Source organism: Paroedura picta, chromosome 16 (assembly GCF_049243985.1).
Source record: "Paroedura picta isolate Pp20150507F chromosome 16, Ppicta_v3.0, whole genome shotgun sequence".
Classification (NCBI taxonomy): domain Eukaryota; kingdom Metazoa; phylum Chordata; class Lepidosauria; order Squamata; family Gekkonidae; genus Paroedura; species Paroedura picta.
Window position 1 is genome coordinate 11,719,890 of NC_135384.1, and position 11,620 is coordinate 11,731,509.

The window sequence follows — 11,620 nt, forward strand, 5'->3', positions numbered from 1 at the left end:
CAACCATATTCTGCATGATCACGCCACTTCTGGGGTTTCTCGGAGCCTGAGGAATGTTTCAGGGGTTTCTTGATGATAAAAAAGTTGAGAAAGGCTATTTTAACCGGAGATCCTGGGTTTTGAACCTGGGTCCTTCTACAGGCCAAGCTGATACTCTGCTTCCGAGCCATAGCTGCCCCCTTACTGTTCATCTCCCTGACTCTCTTTAACAGCATCCCATCAGAATCTGCCCTGTGTGTTTCCTTTTTCCATTGCATTCTTCACCCCTCTTGCATTAGACCTCACTGTGCTTGTTTCTCTTCAGCAGGTGATCCAGTGAGAAGGTCAAAACTTCTGAGTGATGGAACAGTGGATGAAGCAAAATAGACAAGCCATGCTGACGGTCATCACCCTGTTTTGGCTGGGACTACCTGTCTGTCTTGCTTTGATGAGTGAAAATTGCCAACAAATTGAAGGACCCCTGAGTCGCTATGTTAAATTTTTTTCCTTATGCCGACCTCCTGTGAACACCAACCTGGTGGTTCAATGCAATAATGTAGCTGAGCTGCCAGAAGATATCGTTCACGTCCCCAAATGGGTCCAAGCCTTGTGCTTGTCAGGGAAGATTAAACTCATGAAGGACCAGGCATTTCAAGCGTTTCCTGACCTGATCTATCTGAGTCTCCTTGCACAGGCCCTTGTGATCTCACCAAGGGCTTTCCTAGGTTTAAGGACACTACAGCACCTTCAGATAAGACACTGGCCCCCTGCATGTATCAACGTCACCATCCCAGATGATACGTTGCTGTCCATTCATTCCCTGCAGACATTGGACTTTGACAATATCTGCCTTGCAGGGCAAAGGGGGATAATGCTTCCCAGCCGCTTGCAGTCCCTTTCAATTTGGATCTGCGACCAAGTTCAGCTTTCTGAATGGCTCAAAATCTTCCCATCGTTGAGGTCAGTATCTCAGGTGACTATAGCCAAATGCAGGGGGAAATCACAAGCCTATTCTACAAAGCAGCATTATGATATCTCAGCAAAGCCGGTCTTAGCGCCCCAGTGTCGGAAAGAGGAAACAAGCCCCACGAACCAAAGCGGAAGTTCTCTCCAGGTCCTGAAACTCAGTCATTTCCACCTGACCCTCGGAGACCTTCTGGCCTTAGAAATAGAGGAACTTGACTCCCTCTCATTGGAGAGCACGTATCCAATAAACGGGAACCAGACTTTCGTGCTCTGTGCCCTAGCCTCCCGTTTCTCCCTCCGCTCTTTGAAATTCTCCCAGGCTCGCTACCAACGTTTTGAGGGTGAAGAACTTCATGCATGCCGCTCTTTGACGAGTCTGGTTCTTCAAGGCAACAACATGGAGAATGTAGATCCTCTGCTTCTATATAAACTGCCTCAGCTCCACCTGTTGGATCTTTCTTTAAATAAGCTCCATTGGTCCCTGTGCCCAGCAATGTACAGGAGGACGAATTTCACCTCCAGGCTGCGGGTACTGGATTTCTCCATGAACAATGCCACCCATGTGTCCACTGGTGCCTTCTACTGCCTGGCATATTTACGGAAACTCTCGCTCAACAGTTGTGGCATTCAAAGGATCGAACCCTTGGCCTTCTCGGAGCTCAGCAGCCTTGAGGTTCTAAATCTGAATGGGAACGGCATTATGCATCTAGAAAAAGATTTTTTGCCCAACCTATCCAAATTGGTCTCCTTAGACCTGAGCGGCAATCCCATGGAGGTGCTGAGAAAAGATTTCTTTCAGGATCTGAACAAGTTGCGAGAGCTCAGCCTTGGTTCTCCAGAGTCAGACCTGGACGTAGAGTTTCCCGCTCTAAACCTTAAAAAGTTACAAATTAAATCCAAATCCAGAATTAGATTCCGGGGAGAAGACGATATTCTCTTTGGTCTGGAAAAACTAACACTCGACTGTCCCCAGCTTGAAGTGGACTCATGCAAATACCCCCTTTCCCCTCATATGAAGCAAATATATCTGGAAAGACTTCACAAAGTCGTATTTTCTTGTAACAGCTCTAGGCATCAGTTTTTGCATCATTTCCCTCTGCTAGAACATTTTGACTATCGTTTTGCATCCTGGAAAGGAGTCAACTTCTCTCACTTATCAAACCTAAGGACCCTGGTGGTTTTCCACCTCAGTAGTACATTGAAGGAGATATCTCAAGATGATGCCCAGTACCTGTTCCAGAACCTCACTAGACTGGAAGTGATGCACTTGCAATCTTCAGGTCTGCAATTTATTTCAGGTGTCTTATTTCGAGATATGAAGAATCTGCGTCTTCTCTTTCTGGAAAATGACTTGCTCCTTAGACTGGACAGTGGCTTTCAGGCTGAAATGATGCAACTCAAGTATTTGTACCTGAGAGACATCACCTTTGGGTGCTACTGCTCCAATGCCTGGTTTGTTACTTGGGCATCAAGGAAGGAGGACATTTATGTAGACCTGTCTTCTTCAGTCCGCTGTCAGGAGTTGACAACATTGCTGAAAACTCAAAAATTCTTGCCCTTTGTAGAGCAGAACTGCAGCCTCAAGGCAGACTTTATTCTCTTCCTCCTCACTTTCTTTCTGGTCCTCTTTCTGATATCGCTCTCCTTAGTCCATGCTACTTGTAGCATGGAGCTCTTCTTCCTCATTTACTTGCTGCGAGGATGGTGGCAGAGACTCCGCGGTGAGATGAAGAAGGGGAAGAGGTTTCAATACGATGCCTTTGTGTCCTACTGCAGCCACGACCAGGAATGGGTGCTACAGTGTCTGGTGCCCAATCTGGAGCAGAAAGGACTGTCTCACCTGAAACTCTGCCTGCACAGCAGAGACTTTGTGGTGGGCAAGGCCACCGTGGACAACATTATGGACAACCTTTACAATAGCTGGAAGACCATTTGTGTGATCAGTCGACACTCTTTGGGTAGCCATTGGTGTTCTCTGGAGATGAGCCTGGCCACGTACCGACACTTAGCCGGGAGAGAGGATACATTGATCCTTGTGTTCTTGGGACATGTTTCCAGGTACCGCCTTTCAGCTTACCACCGGCTGGCCAAGCTGCTGAAGAAGAACACCTACTTAAAGTGGCCTGAGGATCCAGCTGCTGAGCCTGCCTTTTGGAATAGTCTGCGAAATAGTTTTAGAAGGCCCTGTCAAGTGGAAGAGGCCGATTTTTAAAGACACTTGTCTAAACATTGGCCAACCCACTTTCCTTCATCCGTAGGAGCCTATTTGGAAAAGGAGATAGGGTTACCAAATCCCTCCAGGCAGCTGGTGTGGGATGGAGGGGGGGGACTTACCAGGAGAAAGAGGAAGGCCCAGTCCATGATGCCAGCATTGCACAGGAGTGATGTCATCGTGCCAGTGACATCCAGGTGGCGCTCCGGTATTTGGGCAAAACCTCTATGGTAAAAATGGCTTCTACCAGTTGCTCAAATGCTAGAATATCACCTAAACATCAGTGGTGTGACGACATCGCTTCCTGTTTCTCCTGGGATGTCCCCCCTGCTGGCCAGCTGATTAATGGCAGGGGTCCCTCAGTTTCAGGATGCACTCCCCACTTAATTAAACCCCTCAAAAGGAAAGAACGCCAGAAGTGAACGCAATGTGCCTACGTAACCTGGGATGTCGGATTCATTGTGTGTGTGTGTGTGGAGGGGGTTCTCTGGTTTTGGGGCAAAACTCTATGGTTAGAAGCTAATTCTACCATAGAATTTTGCCCCAAAGCCAGAGTGTCACCCCCAATGTGCTTACATCATTTCAAAGTAACATAGGCACATTGCGTTAGTTTCTGGTGTTCCTCCCCACTCCTGGTGAGTGCATCCCCCCCCAACCATTCGCCACTGGCAACATTGAGGGACTTGGCAACCCAGCATGAACTTACATTATGGTGACGGGGCATCAGTTCATCCAAGTGAAACTCTAGCATGTATCCATCACCCAGAGGCATTGATGCTACTCTCCCCATGTCCTTCCCCCACCACCTAATCAAACAGTGTCTGAGGCATTAGACTGCTGACGGGATGCCAAAAAAAGAGACCTGCTGCTTAGCCTGGTGCTGAACTTTTAATTAAGGAGTTAATTTTAAAATCCTCGTGAAGAGTCTGCTTCTAGCCTGAGAACTGTTTTGTGGGGCTCATTGTAGGCGGCCATTTTTTAATGCTGTTTTTATTCTCTGGCTTTGTTTTTAATGCTGGGCTTTTAATAGCTTCATGACAGTTATTGACTTTTATGGTCTTTTTATGCTTATGTGCTTTGTAAAGCTGACTCAAGCGGGCTGTTTACAGAGGAGACCCAGAAATCTTAAATACAATTAAAATAAAAATTTGGTGTCCTATTAAATCTGTGCGTTTGGCAGGACACAGATGCAGTTTCTTGACCCAACAGCTCTTTATTCAGCACCAACACCAACTAGATCACTGAACAGCAAATATACACACATATATATTTACCTTCTACCCATTTGGGAAACCCTTCCAGGGCCATCAAGAAACCCCATGGTTTCATGAAACCCTGGTTGAGAAGCCTGCTGTAAACTAAGCCTGGTATGGAGATGCCGAAGTAAACTGCCCAGAGGCAGGGGTGGTAACAGGAGGTAGACCGAGCTTGAACTCTGGTCTCTATAACCTGAAGGCCAGTTATAATTCCTGGAGGTCTCCAGATCCCACCTGCGGGCTGGTGACCCTATGTGAGGCTAGGCTTTGAGGCTATGACAAACACCACAAGCATCTTCCGGTGTAATCCTTCATATTAACTGTTTAATGCTGACAGTTCAACACCCAGAGATACTTAAATTTAATCCTAGACATAGGAGCCTTGGAAGACATAACAAGGACGCCTACTGCCATCTTCTGGTACAAAGCAGGATAGAGTCCTTACTGGCTGGACCAGCAAGAGGCGATTCAGGATGCTGGGCCAGACCCCTGGGTCACACCAGCCCAGCAATTATGGTGCTCTTCAAGCATGTTCACTGATAGTTTTATTCTTAATATATTAGGGGCTCTGCTCACAGTTCTTGAGTATTACCAGTATTACCAGTGTGTGACAGCCTGTTAGAACACAATGTGGAGATGGTGGCTACACCAGGATGAGAAGGCTGGAATCAGGATTTGTATTCGCCTGGGGCACTACGAAATTTGAGAATCTGATTCTTCTGTTTCTAATAGAGTTGGCCTCATTGCTCTTGCAGCCAGAAAAAAATTAGGTCCAATTCATATAAGTAATATTTTTAATGTTTTATTTGCTCATAAATAAATAATTTTCTTTGTAACCTGTAGCCAATTTTAGCTATCTCTAGTTTCTTGCTTATAAGGTTTTTTAAATTTAATTATGTCTGGATTATCTACTAGGTATGATTGTATGCCCATGGCTAAATGCAATAAAACTTTTACTACTACTACTACTACTACTGGTGGTGGTGGTGGTGGTGGTGGTGGTGGTGGTGGTAGTAGTAGTAGTAGTAGTAGTAGTAGTAGTCCCAAAATCACTAGTAATGTGGGAGGTTGGATTCTTAACTCGGGGGTGGCAGGAGGAAGAGCAACATGAATTACATGCACATGAACATGCTAAAGGTAACGGTAAAGATATCCCCTGTGCAAGTACTGGTCATGTCTGACCCTTGGGGTGACGCCCTCCAGCGTTTTCATGGCAGACTCAATACGGGGTGGTTTGCCAGTGCCTTCCCCAGTCATTACCGTTTACCCCCCAGCATGCTGGGTACTCATTGTACCGACCTCGGAAGGATGGAAGGCTGAGTCAACCTTGAGCCGGCTGCTGGGATCGAACTCCCAGCCTCATGGACAGAGCTTCAGACTGCATGTCTGCTGCCTTACCACTCTGCACCACAAGAGGCTCTGAACATGCTACATATAGGTAAACATACATAGACTCATGGTAAGGTAAGGACAGATGTCATTTCTGGGTTTGTCTGCAGCATTGGTGTGATGCCCATTTCCCCCCATTTCTCCCCTGACACTCTCCTGAATGGTGGCAACTGATCACTGCTAACAAGTGGATATACCCACATTTTCTCCTGAGGAATAACCATACATTATCTGAACCACCAAGGAGATGACCTTGTCCATGCTTTATTTGTACACTACTTTGGAACTCCTGCTCTTATTTCCCCTAGAAAACAGGACATTGTTACAGAAAGAGCATCCAGAGAGAATCAAGGATTTGGGGCCTCTTCTACAAGAAGGTACACTTCTGAAGGAACAGGCCTACCAAGTTGGCGCACTTTGGCGCAGAGGAGGTGGCTGTTCCCATCTTCACGGAGTCTCTTGGTTTTGGCTCTGAATGCCAATAGCTTGGGAGCCATGCCAGAAGATTCCAGAGCAATGAGCTCAACAGAAATGACCTCAGACCACAAGAGGCCCTGTCAGTCGGCACCAGCAGCAGCCGGCTGCACTCAAGACCTGGCAGTTGAAAAAAGGATCCTAAGGGGAGCTGCTTGGCTGTCCGTGCCATTCCTCTGATCCTCTCTCCGCACCTGCTTGGGGGGGGGGATAGAAATGTCCAATGGGGGAGAGATAGGTGGAGGAGAGAGAACTTAGCTGTCGGCTGCTGATTTATTAACAGCAGGAGGGCTAGAGAATGCTTTGGAATGCCTTGGAAAGTGGTGTTCTACCACGTTTACTGTGTTGTGGACAAGACCAGGCCAAGGCTACAAGGGTGGACTCAAGAGGGTCATCCGTTTTCAATCCTCATAATTCCCTACTTCTGTATTTAAAGCACTACATGGATTGCCGAAATCTCTACATGATATAAAGATACATTTTGTCGTCTTTATCCCAGGGAGTTCCCCCTTTAAATCAGCCTTGCTTATTACTCGTATTTCCAAAGTAAGGCATACTCAAGCTCAAATTGGATTTAAAACCAACCCATTGCTGGGATTGACAAGCATGGGCGGGCAACCACTAGGAAGGAGTCTAGGGTGTTGGGAACATGGGAGGGGGTGCCATCTGAAGAGGGTGTGACATAAATTCCAGGGGAAACCCAGAACTGAGGTCACACCACCTTTCTAGGAATCACCCAAACTCTATAGTAAAACCTGGCCTGGTGAGCCTAGTCACAAAATGCTCCATTGCAGCCCCGATAATTTGTTTTGCTCGATAGAGATAGGTATATTCGCGCTACTTTGAAAGAAGGCTCTTGGAAGAAGGGTCGTCCATAATTTAAAAGATTCCATTTTAATAAGAGGATGCAGTCCCAATACGAAAACTCCCATTTCTCACAATACTTCCTTTTGTGAAATACCACCAGGAATTTCAGTGGCAGAAATCCCAGCAATTGATTGGGAAGCAAGCAAGAAAACTACGTTCTCCCACTATGTTCCTCAAAGATTCTTCAGGAGAACATCCAGTGGTCTATGCCCGTTATTAAGGCGTGAACTTTCCAACCACTTCTGGGCTTGCTTCTTACATGGCTTTTAAAAAGGTTAGCAGGCAAACACCACATAAGATATGATTACAACATTGGGAACAGAGCTCCAGTCATTGAACTACATCACCTCCTACCCCTAGGCCTGGACAGCTGTTATGGTGTTACTCGATCCAGGTCATTCAATGGCTAATTGAGAAGCTCAACAATGACCTCAGCTACTGATGGATCAAGAAACAGGCCCATTGGACTGTCACACATTCCAAGTTTGGATTGAGTTAATCAGCCTGAACTAAACTGAAGGTTCTGTAATGGCTTGGCAAATTCGATACAGTTTGTGATGGGGAAGCAGGAGAAATGTGTTACCTCTGTGCCCTGATTGAGATCAATGTCTTTGGGAAGTAATAGCAGGCACAAGCAGGAAAAATGGCCCATGGATTACTGAGTGCCACCAGGTATTTCTTGCAATTTAATGTGTTACATTTTTATCTGGGCTGAGGGCAGCAGCCGTTAAAATTAAAACACACTTGCACACATAATGCAAATCCAAAGTGCATTAGAGTTTCTCCATATCGACATCATCCCAGGAACTAAATGCATGTTCCGAAAGCATTCATACATGGACTTTGATGGCCCTAGTATGGGAGGCTTTATATCGGAGATGCAAGAATTGCCCACGCTTCTGAATACCTGCTAATAATGTATCATTTAAATGGCTCACGTAGGAATCTGAAACATAGCACCATTTGTGGGAATCAAAGTTCAGTTTAGGATATGGATGTGACAGGGGATGAGAGATGTCCATTGGCATTTTAAAAGCTACATTGTATAGATTTATGCAGAGGTATGAATGATGCATGCAACTGTCAGGTATCTGATTTTGATGCACGTCAGGGTCAAATGGTGCTTGGGCCAGAGTACTGGGATATGGATCTAGAGAAACTCAACTCTTTGCTTTGTTGTACTGCTCACAGATTCGCATTTTCTCACTGCCTGAACTACCTTAATGGCTCAATATTTTTGTAAAGCCTAGATAGATACTAGCTATGTGTTTTGTTTTCCCCAGGACATCCCTGGGTTGGATGGATGAAGTTCCGTGCTGCTCAGTCACAAGTCAGATTTGAAAAACAAGAATCGAAAAAGATGGCTAAAGGAAGACATGACAGAGGTCTCTAAAATGATGCATGGGACAGAGAAAGCGAACAAAGAGAACTTTTTCTTCCTCCTCCATGTGGGCATCATGGAGGCAGCGCGGGCAGCATGGTGACAGAGTGGGCAGTGTGCAGGTGGCATGGGCAGTGTGGAGGCAGTATGGATGGCGTGGAGGCTGCGCCCGCTTAAGAGATGCTCGGGGAGGGAGAGGGAAGGAAGGAAGAAGTCTGGGGCAATTGTGGAATGGAATGGCTGAGCAGCAGGCAGACGGACCCATGGGGTGTGGGGAGGGGGAAAGAGAGAAGAAGGGATGGGTTTCTGACAACCATGGAGGAAGGGAAGGAGGCACTTAGTTAAAAACCACCAAAGAGAGACTTAATGGTGTTTGAATTGACCAGGGGGGGGGGGAGAAATCTGCCTCCCTTGCTGGGCAGGAAATGGAGGGGGGAGGGTAGGAGTGAGGACAGAACATAGCTGAGCAGACTGTTGTGTGTTTCGCCCTCCATATATTCTTTCAGCTGGTTGCTAGCTGGTTATTCGCCAGTGGCTCATCCATATTAGGTAGGTGAATCCACGTTTCTCGATTCCAAAAACCATGAGTTAAAAAAGAAATATACTGCCTACATTCGGAGAAAACACAAGGAAACGGTGACCAGAAAGTTAACTGAATGCTGAAGCAAGGAAAATCAGTGTCGAATGACAAAGAAAACCCCAATGGATATGCAAGGTGAAATTGAAGGAAAACACCTGGGCATAATAGGCCAGAAGGTGGTAGCAGTAGCTGGCAACCCTTTGAAAAAAGTTTTGGATATCTTGGAGACTGGCCTAGGCTGCCATCCTAAGCACACATGAATGAATAACAAAGTAATCCTAAACAATTCTATTTAGCTTAGGTACGTTAAATTTAACATAAATTTAAATTTATGTGAATCCCCTTGGGGGATTCACATAAGGTGAGTACTATTTTTTAAATAAACATACTTAACATTGCGTGGCTGTCCAGTTTTTAATATATATTTTTGGTTACTGCTTTAAATCTTTATCATTTTGCACATTATTAACATGACTTTTGGCCTTGGGGACAAGGTGGTGAACAAACTGGAACAGCTCGGTCTGGATGCAGAGCTGGCTGCACGGTTAGGAATCCCAACAGCCCTTCAAATCGAATAGATACCTAAAAGGTTGTGCTAACTCCATGAAATTCAGCCCTGGAAACCTCTCCCAGCCCCAACCCCAAAGATCAAGTATTCCTTCAAGGCAAACAGTGGCTCTTCCAGGTCTCGTGCCCAAGTGCTGATGGAAGAGCCTCTTTGCACCTTGGGCCCGTTTCCATCCACCTGCTCTTGTGCTAACCAGCTGAATGATGAGATTAGCACTTGCGGGGGAAGAGCCGGGCCTCCATTAGAGAGCGAAGCGAAAAGAGATACGATGCTAGGGATGGGCGCCAAGACGATGGACCCAGAAGACTGCCTGCAATCTATACTCTTCAGATTGGAGAACAAGAACAAAAGGTTGTCTCTCTTGAAAGGCTATGTGGCACGGAAACACAGCTGGCTCCAGTTTCGGAGGAAACAATCTGCCTAGCAAAATGCCGATATCTCCTTCGTAACACTCAAGTCCTAATGGGGTTCTTGGAGGAACCTCTTATACTTGGGCACTTCCAGATGGGCCTCACTGGTCCGATACGCCATATGTGTAAAGGAAGGGATATTGTGTCTGCTGCCATGCAACGCCAATAATGGCAGACTTTGTACAAGTCTATTTCCATGATACAAAGTGCTGTTGGGGGAGAGCTCTTAGGAGTGAAGTAGTAGTACTTGATAATGCTTCATTCTTCTCCTGCCAGCTGTTTCCTCCATGGGATTCCAGAACTCGAAGGTGGATGGTGAAGGGAAAGAAGCAGAGGGGTTTCAGCAAGAGAACAGCTGGCAGGGTTGTAGCCAGGAATTGTGGACGTATTTCCCTGTCGTCCACAACTGTGGAGCAGTACAGTTTGGCAGCGTTTGGGGCTTGACTTGGGAATTCACCCTTCACCGGACCATTTTGTACTTGGCCCCATTCCTCGTGGCAGCCATTTTGTAGCAGGGCCCACTATTCTTTTTCTAAATTCCAAAAAAGACCTGTGGGGTCAACAAGGTTGGGGGGTCCTGCCATATTGGTTTATTGCAAGAATAAAACAGGACTGAGGAATAATTATGAGGAATTTACTTTGAGCCTTTCTGGAAAACAATAGCAAATGGTGACTCATTTTTCGGAGTTCTTTTGCATGTAGCATATCTATTGGCCATCATAGCATACAGGGATCAGTACAGGTGTGTAAAGGGCCCAAATCAACAAATGTTCTGGTCATTCTCCAACTGGTTAGTGGAAATTTTGGAATTCAACAGATGCTGTTCCCCAAAGGTTATCCTGTTACAATCAGGAAGCAGCATGGGCATGATTAACTTGGCTGCAGGGCTTAATCCAAAGCAGGGGGTTCAACTCCAGAACATGTTTTGTACCCCAGGATCCAGCCCAGGAATAATGTGAGGGGTAAAAACAAGAGCTTCTGGCTATGGGCAGGGCACGTTTCCATTGCCTCCAAGAAATCACAACTTAGTCCTGATAAATCCGAAACTGAGACAGAACTTGAGAGGTCACATCCCATGGAATATCTCATTTTAGAAATAAACTATACCTTAACATGCTATGTGTGAACTCTCAAGGCCACTTTCCTGGGAGTAAGTCCATTGAGGAGACCTGAATAGTCCTGTTTAGGATCGCTGATTGCATTCCCAGGAAAATATTTTGAGATTTGCAAGATGAGTCTGTCAATCTGGGGTTGTCCCAAACTTCTCCACAACTGTTTTCATCCTTACACCCCCCCCCCTTGTTTTCTCTGTTGTCATGCTTTTTAAAAGGGACACACCATCCATCTTGAACGCGGTCCAAATCACTTCCCTAAGACAGCTCCACAATCTGGTGTTTGGAGAGAGCAGCCGATCCTTCTCACGAATTCCCTCTGCGCAAGTCACCGTGATACAAATTGTTTCCATGTGCCCCAAAGCTTAGGTTGGCTTTCATGCCCCGAAGTTCCAGCTGCTCCGTTTTTTTTTTTTTTTTCAGTAA

General features: G+C 46.1%; 1 protein-coding gene across 1 annotated transcript; it reads left to right on the top strand.

Annotated features, from left to right (window-relative positions):
• Window positions 1-340: 340 nt before the first annotated feature.
• LOC143825221 (toll-like receptor 12) lies at window positions 341-4,226 on the top strand. The gene has a single exon (XM_077313245.1). It carries the CDS (start codon window positions 341-343, stop codon window positions 3,155-3,157), a length of 2,817 nt encoding a protein of 938 aa, XP_077169360.1. The 3' UTR covers window positions 3,158-4,226.
• The last annotated feature ends 7,394 nt before the right edge of the window (window positions 4,227-11,620 follow it).